Genomic DNA, 15,114 nt, shown 5'->3' on the forward strand with positions numbered 1-15,114 from the left:
TACTTAAGACATAGTGACCTTTACCATATGTAGCCTCTAAACATTCTATGCTTTGGTTATACTTATGCTCTGGTCACATGATTCAGACAACAAAACAGGCTCTCCAAAAAGTTTCCTCACTACTGTTGTTTTACCTAATGACTGCATTTAAGTGAACATGCAAGACCGCTTTAGATAATGTGTGTGCGCGTTCCAGGTGTATTCTGGTAGCTGGGGAGATTTGGAGGGTATCATTAAGTGCCATATGGAGGACGTTCCTCACTATGACGTGGAAGGAGAGCTGGAACCACGGAGAGAATCTGCAGCTTTTAATAGGCCCACTAAAGGCACGTCTGTGGAGAAGTTTAGAGAGATGGTCCTGAATCATCTAAAGGTAAGAGCAAGGTATTTTACACTTGGGGCTGTGAGATTAAAGACAAATTTAAAAAATACCAGGAACAGGTTTGGAAATCGGTGTATTCATGAAATTGTTATTTCTTTTCCAATTATTAACATTCTAACTTAACAATTCACCTGTTACTTGACTTTAGGCAATGGTCGGCGATCAGGCTAACCTGCATGACTTGGTGGCACTCGTGCTTGGTGTGGCTGATGCCAACAAGGATGGCGAAATATCCCTGGCAGAGGCACGTTCATCCTGGGCTCTCTTGCAGCTGAACGAATTTTTGATGGCGGTGGTTCTGCAAGGGCGGGAACACACTCCAAGGCTGCTAGGCTTCTGTGGAGATTTGTATGTAGTGGAAAAGGTGCCGTACACACCACTCTATGGCCTCAGCCTGCCATGGGCCGTGGAGTTATGGCTTCCAGCAGGACTGCGCAGAAGTATGGATCAGTGGGTGGCACCATCATGGCCACGCAAGGCCAAAATTGCAATCGGGCTCTTAGAACTGGTGGAAGACATCTTCCATGGGCCATTTGGCAGCTTCCTTATGTGTGAAGTAAATGCAGCGGGTTTTGGCTACAATGAGCGCCATGACCTGAAGGTGCTGGACGCCAGGCGCATCGTTCCCGAAATTGCTTTTCAAAAACTGATGCGAGAACGACGGTGTGAAGTTGACACAGACTGTCTTTATGGAGTAGACTGCCACACCACCTGTGACCTCACGAAGCACCGCTGCACCACTGAGGCGACACAGCCCAACCTGGCTAAAGTGTGTGGGTCGCTGAAGGACTATTTGCTCCACGGAGCACCGGTGGACGTAAAGGAAGAGTTAGAAAAGCAACTGTATTCGTGCATGGCACTGAGAGGAGCCACTGAGCAAATGGAGATGGAACACTCGCTCATCCTAAACAACCTAAAGACGCTGCTGTGGAAAAAGATTTCACACACAAAGGACTCCAAATGAAAACCAAGTTATTGCCTGGAGGTACACAAACTACAAAGGTGTTTAACCTTAAACAGACTTCTAATCAAAATATTTTTTAAATTAAGTTACTCTGGGGTTCTAAAGTAAGGCTTTATGGGCGTCGTTGCTGACTCACCAGGTTGATCCTGAAATCAGATTCCTGTCTGTACAGAGTTTCCTCTGGTTTCTTCCTACCTCCAAAACACTCGATTGGCTATTCTAAATTGGCCTAGGTGTGAATGTGCATGTCAGTGATGCCCTGCTATGCGTAATCCTAGTTCCATGAAGCACTTACTAAGGATTAATAAATTAGCTTGCAAATGGCAAAGCTGTGGTTTCACCCAAGACATTGATCAAATCTGGTGAAGCCACAACATTTTATGGCCAGAAGACCACAATGCTCTTTGGGTGAGACGGGTTGTACTGTATATGAAATCCATGTGGTTGCATAAACAGCACATGGAAAATATCCGTAGCTAGCTTTACGGGTCATAGCAAAGGGGCTTTGTTATCCATTAAGAACACCTAGGCTACAGCTTCACCCTGTATATGATGGATGTGAGAGAATTGGGTTTAAAAAGTAAGCCAGTTATAATCTGATAGTGTAAATGCACAATTATAAAACTTTTACCTATACATGTTGCTACTAAAAATATACTTTGAGAAAATAAAAACAGCAGACATCCTGCCAACACTGACAGACGACTGAACTGCCACTGAAACTTTCTATACTACAGTATACTGGGGGTGTGGGTAAAATATTTTTTGGAAGATTTATAAGAAAGCTTGTTCTAATACTTTAAATCTATAATTTATTCTAAATGTAATTTTGTAGAGAGACAACATTGCTGTTTCGTTCACATAATTTTCAGTGGAAGTCCTACTTGGATACAAGTAAAAAACAAAAAAGTTTTTTTTGTTTGTTTTTTACACTCGGTAAATATAAGGCATGATGTATTTACGTTAAAGGCATGTAATCATTTGCAGAATTGTAGCCTGTGTACATGAAATGTGGTTCTCATTTTAGTCTAAAAACAATCAGGGGCAGAGGAATTGAAACATTTGATATTTGTAATCAGGAGTGATTGCATAGGTCACTGCCCATAATCCAAATACAGAAAAATGAAAAAGTGTATTTAAAGAAGCATATTTGTCCACAAATAAAGACTATACATTAATTTTAATTCAGTCTTTACCTCACTAACTGGCCAAGTATTTTCATAATGAAAATTCCTCCTCAATTATACATACCAACTATAAAAATGTTGTGGTTTTACTAGTAGCTCAAGAAATATAAAAGTAGGGGCGGGGCTAAACATTAAATAACTGATTATAGAAATACAATGTAGATTCAGACCTCTAATTATGGGCTGTTTAAAGGCATCAGATTCTGAAGCTCACCTTTCCCTTCAAAAATCTACATTTCCAGGTATGCAGCTTCTACAAATTCTACATTTTCACCAAACCTAGTTTAAAAAAAAAAAAAAAAAAAAAAAGCTTTTAATTTAGTACAAAGAGGCAAAGTCTTTTCCAATAGATTTATTAGAACAAATTTCTGCAAAATCATATAGTGAGGCTGTTTTAATCCTCCTCTGCAGCCTGAGCGCGAAGGAAGCTGGCTTTCTTCTGAGCAACACGGTCTTTTCTCTGGCCCAGTGTGAGCTTGGCACGGTTCCATCTGTTGTGGAAAAATGATCAAAAAAAAAAGTTAGCAATACCAAACCGTTTATAAACAAAAAACATTTACACAGATTGTGTGCTGCATGCACAGCACCAGTCTGGAGGCACTGGCCAATTCTTCCACAATGATTAAAGCAGAGATTCATTGAATAGGTTTTGCCACACCATCTGAAGACCAAGTCCAATAGAAGGCAAGATTCCAAAGTACAAAAATGTAAAAATGTGAGAAAATACAAAAAGATTGATGTAGGCAAGTTTAAATTCCCTCATCCACAGACAGTCAATATAGTTTATAAAATGCCTTTTTCCATTAACATTTTAAATGGGTTATATGTATATGCACGTGCAGACAATATGTGCTAATATTTAACAGACGCAAGACTAAGCAATCTTGCTGGGACAAAGACACCAGGTCCTGGTAGTAATGCTAAAAGATGCAAACAATGGTGTTGGTGCTTTGACCTACAATAGGGCACTCACGGTAGATTGATTAAAAATACTCAAGTTATATGGCTACATCAAGGTCAGTTTCATTAAATCAAGTCACACTAATTTTTCAATATAGAAAGATAAATAATACGATTTTGACCAAACTACTTTTGTTGCAGAGCGCAAAAAAAAAAAATTTGATCACTGTTTCAAACTGAAATTGCAATTCAAGCCAGTAGATTATTCCCCCACTGTAGAATGAATAAAGATATATTTTATTATGTGCCAATTCATAGATTCTCACTGACTTAACTCCCTTAAAATATTTTTTTAATGTATTAGAGGCTGTAAAATGTTACAGTTCCTCTATAATTCTCTACAGGTAATGCACTCTAAACTGTTCAGACATCTCCAGTGCAGCACAGTATCCTGTGTGGTAGGAATATTCATAAAATCTTGATACTCAGACTGCATTGGCATCTGGGTATCGTGATATTGTATCGCCTGGTCCTTGGTGATTCCCACTGCTAATATCCATTATGTACATTAAGTATCTTATCTTTAAAGATGCAGGTCTACAAATGAACAATGAATAGTGTGTTACAAGAATAGAGAAGCCAATTTTGTGCACTGATGCACCACACTGTTCCAAAAGCAAAGGGGGGGAACAAAATAAAAACTCGACATACCTCTTCTTCTTGACCTCCCTCTTGGGCTTCTTTTCATGGACTGGGTTCTCACGGATGGATGCGTGGGCCTTCTTATACATTCCCTCAATCTTACATGATAAAGAAAAATTAATGTAACAAACACTCTGAAGTTATAAAAAGTCAATGACTACGCATCACTGTACACCACATGTCTACAAAAGGACTTTTGAGTCAAACCAGGACTTTTGGTCCATACCGTTAAGTTAAAAAGTACCTTGGTAAAATTTGGAAGCCAGCCAACCTTTCAAACAAAAGCAATCTACCCCATAGAAAAGGAGGACAAAGCAGCATGGTGTGGAGATGACAGCATTTTAAGAGGCCGGCTAAAGTATGATGATGCGGCTGTCCTCTAGCCCCAAATGCCTAAAGCCTGACCTGTCATCTATCCCTAAAGCGCTAACTGTTTAATAAAACTACAAAGCCTTGCTTCAAAGTTTGCTGAATTCCTATTTGTTTGCATTCGTCAGCCTTGAATGGACGGCCTGCTTCACATCTGAAACGCTGGCCTCCCAGGAACTCTTTTTTTATGGATCAAGGATCATGCATTCCACTCTCTGAACATTCACAGAAATAATAACAGTTGGCTCCAGGCCACTTTGGCCAGGATAGTTATCAGACTTCTAGCCTTCTTTAAAATGTTTGCACCATTCAAATGTTTAACATCTATAAAAACAAACAATAGGACTATATAGAAAACACTTACGCTCTCAGAGGTGACACCGTTCTTGATGAATCGAGCAAACTGTTTCTTGTAAGCTTCCTCATCCTCCTCCAGCAGGAGCCCCATGTACTCTGACACATTCAGGCCCAGAATGTGCTTGCGGTGGACCTCTGCATTGAACTCTTTGCTCTCTGCATCATAGCCAGGGAAACGCTTAGTGCTAAAAAAGAAAATGGAACTGCTTTACAGCCAATACAGAAATCATTCAGATTCAGTTCTTACTAACTTAAGGGGTGAAAGTGGGATGGGACACTGTGGAGGGGAAGGGGGTATCTTTAAAAAGCAGGATCCAAACATCATTGCTATTCCACACCATATGGCTTCATTTAGATAATGACTTGCTTGGGCACTTAAAAACACATAAAATTAGTAAACTTTACTTTGACGAAAGCTGCTTTCAGTCCCGTCTTGAAACTAGCTTACATCAACTGTGCAAATGAAGGACCAACTACAATTTGCTCAGTTTGAAAGGAATCATCATCAAGCAGCAGCAGTTGGTCTAACAAAAGAGCCTTGGAAAACGAAAACACTGATGTATCTGCCAGAGAACGTTAGAGAGCACGTACCTGTGAGGGATGGACAGTCCTCCATCTACGGCTCCCTTCAGGGCTCCGAACACTTTGTTCCCAGTGGTGGTTCTGGCAAGGCCGGCATCCAGGTAGCAAGTGAAGGCACTGGGCTGTCCATCAATGCTCTCCACATTGAACTCCTCTCCGGTGATCTCTACTTGGCCCTCGTACACCTTATCCAAGCCAAATTTGTTCAGCAGCTAAGGATAAAAATATTAAATGAAGTTGGATGTTTTTTTGCCCCAAATCAATTTATGGACCCATTCAAGAATAACATACATAACTGCTTGAGACTTGTCATACTCAGAGCAAAGTATTTGATAATTGGAAAATCCATCAAGTTTGTAAATGTCCTGAATTACAATTACACAGTAAGCAAACATAAGTTAAAACCTTGTCCTGATCATATAAAAAAACTAAACCTCAATTAAGTAAAAAAAAAAAAATAAAAAAAAAAGAGAAGTTTAATGTGAAAAAAATTATGTTGCTGCAGCAATTGCTCCCGATGAAAAAAGAAGAGGCATTTAAAACATTTGTACACTGAAGCTGCAAGAAAAGGCATATCCACACAAGATTATCACCACTGATTAATAATAGCATTTCCACCCTTCACAAGAGCTTCTCTTAGTTAGGTCTGATTTTTACCAACACTGGAATTTAATTTCCTGCATACAAAAATATTCCAGACAAACTTTTACCAAGTTTATTTGAACAAATCAGCAGCGGTCTAATTTCAGTCTTATCCAAACAAACTATTGGTTATATAAATTATTCTTCATGTTAAAAATAAGTTTTTTCCCCCATAATAGCATTGGAATCTCAATCAGAAGAAACTGATCAGACTGGCAAATTGGAGGTTATACAGTTATGGGTAAGAAGCCACCTTCCTAATCATGCCAGTCTCAGTTCTCTAGAAATCAGCATTTGCTGATTTATCATCTACAATATTTACTGATATATATATATATTTTTTATTATATAGTAATGTTTTATGTTTAAACTACTAATGCATATAAAACACTACCATGGGTACAACATGGCTTGAGACACAGAACTACAGAAGAGACGTGTAAAGCATTACTACAGATGTCACCTAGAAAAAATAACCCCATGCAGGCAGGCTTAATGACAAAAAAAAAAAAACAGGGAAATCAAGGGAGAAAGAAAAGAAGCTGATGCTAATTTGTGCTGAAGCTAAAATACTTTAACGGCACAGCCAGGATGTGGGTATGAGCTAATTACCAGCAGACCTAAAAAAAATAAATAAATAAAATGCGACTAAAGAGAAAACTCCTGAGATACAAAAACTCAATTCATTGTTCCGTCACATCCTGTGTAAGGAGTCTTTTAATGCAAATGCATACAAGCCTTTTTTTTCTACTGTATAAAAACTAAAATCTGAATAACAAAGTGAAGAGGTAGTGAATTAGGTCTTACCCTGCGAGCGAGGAGCAGTCCAGTGCAGTAGGCTGCTGCGTAGTTTGTCAGACCCACAGTGACACCATACTTCGGAAGCTCATGAGAGTATGCTGCACACACAATCATGTCTCCCTCAATCTTGGCATAGGCAATCTGCAATTAATAAAAAAAAAAGGGGGGGGGGGGGGGGGGGGCATCAATTTAAAGTACTTTGTACAACTGTGTCCATAGTCTCACACTGGAGATCAGACAATCGATTACAATCGATCTCTATTCTCTGCTTTCATCCCGTCTCTCTCACATGCTCTTGAGTGCTACATTACCATTCTACAGGCATCGTTGTTAGCTTAAAGGCACATTGTTTAGATTAATTACCCGAAATACAACAGTACATAATGTTATGGCCAACGCTTTTTTTCACAGTTAGATGGCAAAGAGATGAGAAGGCTGTTGGCCAATTCAAAGTTCAGTTATTAAAATTCTCAAAATTAGAGTCTTTAAGTATGTTTGACACGACATCTGTCTTGTGCTTGTTTACCTGCAAATCATACATTCTCCATGATAATGGCATTTAGGGGAGAAATTTCATTGCATATGGCACACCATATTCACTTACTGTCTAATAGAAACTTTTGCCACCATCCACCTGATGCAAATGCTAACACCACCAGCATGCATACCAAAAATAACCAACTACTGAACATACAGTCCAAGAACAACAAACATTTTAAATAAAGGGTTTTGTACAACAAGAAAACATGACCTTTTAAAACGATCATATGGTTAAAATTAGAGTCAATATACAAAAATTAGGACCCAGAAGCCTAAATAACTTGTATGGCCAGGTGCATCAAACTGGTCTCTTCTTTGTTCACTGATCAAATGCATCTTGTAAACACTGAACAGAAAACCATTAATAAACCCACGGAAACCGTCATGCTATGACCAGAATACATAGCTGGAAAGCTAGATGTACAACAACTCGTAAACCTTATTTCACCAACAAGCTATACTATTTTTTACAGGACCTGCAAAGGGCCTCAACAACTGTCATACCCTTATCGTATTACAGTGTTAACTAAGCACTAAAAAAGTAATTGTCTTTTTAAATCAATTGGACATCTCAGAGCCTCTGGACACACGTGTGTTTTGACGGATAAACGTTCCTTTGTGTAATATAGACAGAAGAATTTTTCGACCCCAGAGAGTGCAGACAAATACATTTATTTTTGTTTGCACAATTAACACAAGTAATAAAATATTCGCAAGCCTGCAACAGAAAGTGATGCAGCTTGATGAGAAGGTGATGTTCTAATAACGGTACATCCCAAAGTGTCTTACTCCCCACTTAGAATTTGTAAAAAAATTTATAATGGACAATTAAATGCTGTTGCATTAATTATTACATAATGGACAGTTAACACTGATTTGCAAAATGCATCACTTTTTATGGACGGCATAAACAGGTATTCCATAATTTTTCACCTTACTGACTGACACTGAAGATTCCTTAAAGAAATGTTAAACTACCAAAGAGACTCATTTTCCAAGTCACAAAACATTTACAATCTATTTTTAATTGAGAGCATCTAGGGTCCAGTATACCAGTACTGATCTATGAGAAGTTATCTGCATTCACCACGTTAATGTAAACCTTTAAATTAAGTTAAGAGCGAAAGAGCAGTCGGAGCTTGTGTTGTAGAATGTTAATCGACATTTGAATTCATCTACACTACAGCTTAAGCATCTTAAAGCTCCCTGTACCTGTTTATAACCTACACAAAGACAAGTGTCCCAAAAAAGTCTTTATAATCTTCAACACATGGGAAATTAAAACCTAGCACAAATTCTTTGAGAAGTTTGCACTCTTAGCATAAATCTGTAAACACGTATGTATACAACACAATATATTAAACTCATAACTTCAAAAGAAGTGAATCTTTGTCTCCATAGAGGACCAATCAGGTAAAGTCCATTGAGCAAGATAAGGACTAGAGGCTGGATGCTTTAACACAGCAAAACTAAGTTTTTGACAGCGTCAGCAGAAGCGTGCAGCCATTTGTCATCAGCTGGGGACGTGAACTGTTGTGTCTGGGTCCTTCCTGATGCCTAAAATTGTGCGACCTTCTCTGAACAACTTTATCCATTTATTGACACTTCACGACAGAAGATGTTCCATGAGAAATTCGATTCGAACAGCACCAGGTATACACTGAGACTACAAAAAAAATAAAATCACTACATGCGTATTTCTTTTATGCAAATCACAAGTGGAGTGTTCATTTTTACTCGCGCCGCAGTTACAAACATGTTCGTTCACATCTGCACAGCAGTAACTGGGAAGACCGTAGCCTTAAATAGAATGCATTGATAAGACAGTGTGACCAACAGAACTTTTAAGATGATCAGAGTGCAATAATTTTAGACTCGCCCAAGTATATCCACATACACTTATAGAAATATAGATAGATGGATGTAGATATAGATATCTTTTCGCCAAGTGAGAGGACTTAAAAAAAAAGAATTATCGATAATGAACTCATGGCTAGATCACGATGGACTTTTCCCGAAGAAAACCATGGCAAGCACATCACACACACAAACAATGTTGGCCAACTTTAACAAAAAGATGAAGCGCCACAGATCGAACGAGAAGCACGGACACCCACTGACAAATTACACAGACGACGTGGCGGGGTCCAGAAACATCTGGGATATCATACACAAATGCACAACATTTTCAATTAAGAACAGTTTCAGTAGTTGAATGCATCTGAAGTTGCACGGCATCGGTGACAGTAGGGCGCAAGTAGGACCTTACACACTGACACCAACTCACCTGACAGACGATGTCTCTGTTGGAGAAGCGGACGATCATCCTGTACTTGGGTGTGTTGTATTTGTTCTTGTCTTGGATAACCAGGCGTTTGCGGGCAAAGTAGTCAGTTTTTCCCTCTGTGATGAAAAACAGCAAAGATATGCATTCATGCATTAAAGATATCAAGACTGATGTCGTTATCAGTACATGAGTACATGCTCCAAGTCTCACCTCTCCTCCTCCTGTACTTCACCTGGTACCTCTTGAAATAGGCCTTGTTCTTTACTACTTTTACGAATCCCTGTTAAGAAATGGCACAACATGAGACTGACATGCATCTACATACAGAACATGACACAAACCACTGCACAGAACCTGCACAATGGCAACAACATTCAGTTAGCAGGGTTAGCATTAAGCCTTAGGACTGGGGTACAAACGTGTTGTTTTTGTGATATAACTAACCCTATAATACGTGTCGCTTTTCTAACACATATCTGTTACAACTTCTGTTTGAAAAGTAGCCCGTACGAAGCACTGAGGTTTATTTCTGAGCTCAGGAAAGCCTGAAGACAAGCCAGATTAGGCCATGCTAACAGACCAACACAAGGGTCGGAAGAGAACAAAATCTACCCCCATCCTTTATGATTTAACATTTCTTATCAACAATAGCCAACAGGACAGGCATGCGATACCCGATGAATCTTATTTTGTGTGTATTGAGTGATTGTACTGACCATTTTGCAGACTTTTTAGTCTCCTAAGCCGGAGCCAGGAGTCAAACAACACACGGGAGTGACTCCGCTGCACTGGAAAAAGGAAGACTCGACTGCGCATGCGCGGTAAATACCACGCGCGCACGGTGCGCGAAGCAGACATGTGCGTTCGTTCAAAGACAAACGTGTTCGTCGCCCCCTATTGGCAAGGAGGAGGTCATTACAACGTATAGACGCTAAAATACTGTAATACTCAATTTAGATTTCCTCTTAACTTTTCCCCATCTGTAAGGTTTTCTGAACTTTCCCATCCCTCCATGAACACCAAACAACGCCCTCATTCTGCTTTCTGATTCATTATATGGTAATACTTCCTGTCCCTCCATTCAAATTGGGACCATGGAGGCCAGTGGTCATTACCATTATATTTATTTCCATTTTTACAACAGTCCTAGGACCTCCACCAACATTCACACATGTATTCACACTATCTCATTCACCGTCTAAACCGTCTGGAGCTTATCCCAGGAGATTTAGGGCATGAGGCAGGTTACACCCTGGACAGGATGCCGATCTATCGTACAGGGAGAACATGCAAAGTCCAAGCACACAGATCCTGAGGCCCCTCACAGGACCCTGGAGGTGCAAGGCGACAGTGCTAACCACTAAGCCACCGTGTCGCCAGTTTATACTATAGAATAGAATACCAGTACATCACAGGGCACTATTCACACACTCATTTACAGTGTGTAGCCAGTCCAACTATTGTTTATTATTATTATTATTATTATTTATTTATTTATTTATTTATTTTTAAATCACCAAGATCTACTCTAGTTTTCTAACAATGTTTCCCCTAAAACCTTTTTCAGACACAGTGGGAGGGGGTGGAAAAGGTTTTGTGGTTACATAATGTTTTCTGGAAAATATTTTTTGATTATTTATTTCTTACACATCACTGGAGTTTTTTGTGTATTTTTCATAAGTGTAGTTGGAGAAGCCAAGCCCATTGTTATTTCAGTGCCACCTTGTCTATGTGGTGTTACTTGGTATTATTTGGTATTACCCTGTAGTCATATTACTAAACCTCTGACTGTTACATTACAATGGAATTTTTTAAAGACTTATCATGTGGGCATGGCGGGGCAGTAACACTATTACAGGGGAAACAATGTCTAAACATACTGTATATAGTCGGTCATGATGAATTTGTTAATCTTTATGAAAATAATTTCAGTTTAAATATTGTGCAGTACATTCTTTGACTTGGATAAGCAACATCACTGTATGTGTGTTATACAGTTTCACAAATAAGTATTAGGATCTGACATCAAATATATAAAAGTCCCAAATAAGCTCATACCACCCTGTGTGCCTGTTTTTTTTTTTGTGATTTTGTGTGATTGAAGGTCACAGGTTCAAATCCCACGACCATCAACTTGTCCCTGTTGGGCCCTGGAGCAAGGCCCTTAACCCTCAACTGCTCAGATGTATAATAAGATAAAAATCTAAGTTGCTCTGTATAAGGGCGTCTGCCAAATGCCTAAATGTAATGTAAATGTAATGATAGACTGACATAGAAATAAATGCATATATCTCAGAGAGTCATTGTTTACATCGCTTATCCTGTGCAGGGTCACAGAGGGCTATCCCAGGAGACTCGGGGCAAAAACATGGGGTGCCAGTCCATCTCAGAACACAAGCGGGTATATCCATGCATGCACACTTACTTGCACGCACATTACAGGTAATAATAAAAAAAGAGGTATTGGAGCCCATAGACAAGAATAAAGTGATGAGAGAATAAAGATTTTATGTTCTTAGCACAGACACTCCCATTTTAGTTAATGCTACATATTTTTATATTTAATATAACATGGCCTCACCTAATTGTGCAGGCAGTTAAATTGTATATATTACTATACTATAATTTTTCTCTACTATACTGTCATACATACTTTAAACAACAAAAAAAAGTGTAAAAAAAAATGGATAGCCTTTAGATTATGCCACTTTAGAAGCTCACAAAATGCCACGGTGGCACGGGCAAAGAATGTAACTGTTTGAGTTTCCTGATCTAAGGTGTGACTAAAGGAACAAAAACGAGAGAGACATTTGACAGAGACATAATGACAAGGAAACTAAAACTAAAAGCTGTCGTGAAGAAAAGAACAGACAGAGCAATACAAACAAACAAACCTGGGTCATGTTGATTACTGCATAGCTTTAATGTTTTTTTTCCCTCTCTCTCAGATTTTGTAGTGATACGGTGTACAGCGTGATTGTGATGAGGGGGGGAATTACTCGAAGCACTTGTCAAAATAATCTCTTGATGTGTTTTGACAGCAGCCATAAAACATTCATCACGTGCAGCAGAGTGAAACGTCAGAGTTGAACCTTTTTACACAAAAATCAGGTGATTCTTACCTCATGTTCTCTGCCATCTCACGTTTCCCTAGTTTTTATATGTATTTATAACTATGTTAGGAAAACAATAAATTACACATTCACAAGTACAGTATATTATAAACAAACAAACAAATTAGAAAATACTGTCGTATTTTACATACATTTATACAAAGACTTGACTTGAATATATATATATATATATATATATATATATATTCAAGTCAAGTCTTTGTATAAATGTATGTAAAATACGACAGTATTTTCTAATTTATTTCTTATTATCAATATCGTTTTCACTGGAACGAAAAACAATATAATTTTTGCTTGGTTTTGGCATAGAAAGGAAATATCCTACCAAAGGTTTTTTGCATACATTATATAACCTATAATCATAGAGAAGGTAAGCAGGCCCACAGTACCAAAACAATACTAAAAGTATCCCAAAAAATGTAATCTTCACCAAATAGCTGATATTGAGATGTGTCTATTTCAGCATTTATGTTGGCTTTAAGCTGTAGTGTGGTAAATTAAAGCGCTGTGATAAGAGGCTGGTAACTCTTATTGTACTGTAAGTATCCTCTGTAGCAGAGGGTCTCTTTTCCTGGGACAGAACCCATGTGACCTAGTTTAATCATAGTGCATGATGTTTTTTTTCAACTGCAATTGATCCAGTTCTTGCAATTTTTTGAATGGACAAGTGAAGTTGTACCTGTATTTAAGTTTATTTTATAGGTTTGATGTCTTTAGGATTGTTGTATAATGTAGAAAAATAATAATCAAAGAAACAACACTGAATTTATTGAATTAAAGTGTGTTTAATTTTTGTAAACTATTACAGTAGAACCTTGGATTAAGAGCATAATTGGTTCCGGAAGTGGGCTCGTATTTCAAGACATTTGTAAATCAAAGCAAATTCACTCATAAGACATAATCTTCTTCTTTGTCTTTCGGCTGTTCCCTTTCAGGGGTCGCCACAGCGAATCATCTGCCTCCATCTAACCCTATCCTCTGCATCCTCTTCTCTCACACCAACTAACTTCATGTCCTCTCTCACTGCATCCATAAATCTCCTCTTTGGTCTTCCTCTAGACCTCCTGCCTGGCAGTTCCAACCTCAGCATCCTTCTGCCGATATATTCACAATCTCTCCTCTGAACATGTCCAAACCACCTTAATCTGGCCTCTCTGACTTTATCTCCAAAACATCTAACGTGGGTTGTCCCTCTGATAAACTCATTCTTAATCCTATCCATCCTTGTCACTCCCAAAGAGAACCTCAACATCATAAGACATAATGGAAACTGAAATTATTTGTTTCACAGCCCCAAAAAATTAATACATAAAAATATTTAATACAAAATATAAAGTAAAAATAAAACTATTAACCTGCACTTTACCTTTAAAAAAACGTAAAAGAAATAATCCTGACAGATAAGCATTTCCGTTAGTGTTTGTGCACGCATGCGCTGTGTAACTGTATGCTTGTGCGCGCACGTGCTGTGTATGTGTGTGTGTGTGTATGTGTATGTTTGTATGTGAAACTAAAATAAGAGGAGAGGAGAAATAAGACCATTCTCTCCCTCTTCTCATCTTACACAGTAACCCTTCCTCCTCTCTTATTTGAGTTTCACGCACACACATTAACAGAAAAATTGTTTTATTGGGAAAATGAACAAGGAACATCGCTAATGACACTCACGTGTGCACACACTATTGGAATCACTGCTGTAAAGTAAAAATAAAACAAATTCACCTGCACTTTACCTTTGAAAAGAATCGCGACAGAGCAGTGTTTCTGTGTGGAGTGTGTGTGTGTGTGTGTTTGTGTGAAGGCGAGAGGAGGGGGGGGGGGGGAGGATAACACGCTGTCCAATAACGCGCGCACACAAAGTGTACGCTGATACAGAGAGAGAGAAAATGGATCTTTAACCTCTTTAATGAGACTTGCTTTAGCTTTACAAGGACGACTTCCATGCGCACACACGTGTGATATAATAAACAGTAGACACGTGCTGTACACATACACACATACAAACACAAAAAAAAAAGAATGTTTTATGCGCACACATGTGGTCACAGTGTTATAGTAAACAGTACACGCATGCACGGATGTTGATTATACCAGTGAGAGCCCATTGCAGGGTACAAGCACACACATCCTCCCAGTCATACACTGAGAAGACATCAGTTAACCTACAATGGAAAAAGAAGAATGAAGCCAAAAAGGAAAAAACATGTAGGCAATACTAAGTATTTCCAAGATTGTTGACTCACCTTTAGCAGCAATTACTTGAAGTA

At 38.6% G+C, this 15,114-nt stretch overlaps 2 protein-coding genes and 1 non-coding gene across 3 annotated transcripts in view; 1 reads left to right on the top strand and 2 right to left on the bottom strand.

Annotated features, from left to right (window-relative positions):
* The window catches only part of dipk1ab (divergent protein kinase domain 1Ab), a 33,450-nt gene extending 31,083 nt beyond the window's left edge, over nucleotides 1-2,367 (top strand). The window contains exons 5-6 of the mRNA XM_053498757.1: nucleotides 197-373; nucleotides 531-2,367. Coding sequence (XP_053354732.1) covers nucleotides 197-373; nucleotides 531-1,346 — 993 coding nt within the window. The 3' untranslated portion in view covers nucleotides 1,347-2,367. The remainder of the gene's footprint in view (nucleotides 1-196; nucleotides 374-530) is intronic.
* A 503-nt stretch (nucleotides 2,368-2,870) lies between these two features.
* rpl5b (ribosomal protein L5b) lies at nucleotides 2,871-10,534 on the bottom strand. Its single transcript, XM_053498758.1, has 8 exons — nucleotides 10,430-10,534; nucleotides 9,924-9,993; nucleotides 9,714-9,829; nucleotides 6,893-7,027; nucleotides 5,453-5,655; nucleotides 4,869-5,046; nucleotides 4,145-4,233; nucleotides 2,871-3,024 (listed from the first exon to the last, which is right to left on the bottom strand). The coding sequence occupies exons 1-8, from the start codon at nucleotides 10,430-10,432 to the stop codon at nucleotides 2,928-2,930; spliced, it is 891 nt and encodes a 296-aa protein (XP_053354733.1). The 5' UTR covers nucleotides 10,433-10,534; the 3' UTR covers nucleotides 2,871-2,927.
* LOC128527278 (small nucleolar RNA SNORD21) lies at nucleotides 5,277-5,372 on the bottom strand. The gene has a single exon (XR_008360858.1). It is a non-coding gene; the product is annotated as a small nucleolar RNA SNORD21 (small nucleolar RNA).
* Nucleotides 10,535-15,114: the final 4,580 nt, after the last annotated feature.

Source organism: Clarias gariepinus, chromosome 6 (assembly GCF_024256425.1).
Source record: "Clarias gariepinus isolate MV-2021 ecotype Netherlands chromosome 6, CGAR_prim_01v2, whole genome shotgun sequence".
Classification (NCBI taxonomy): domain Eukaryota; kingdom Metazoa; phylum Chordata; class Actinopteri; order Siluriformes; family Clariidae; genus Clarias; species Clarias gariepinus.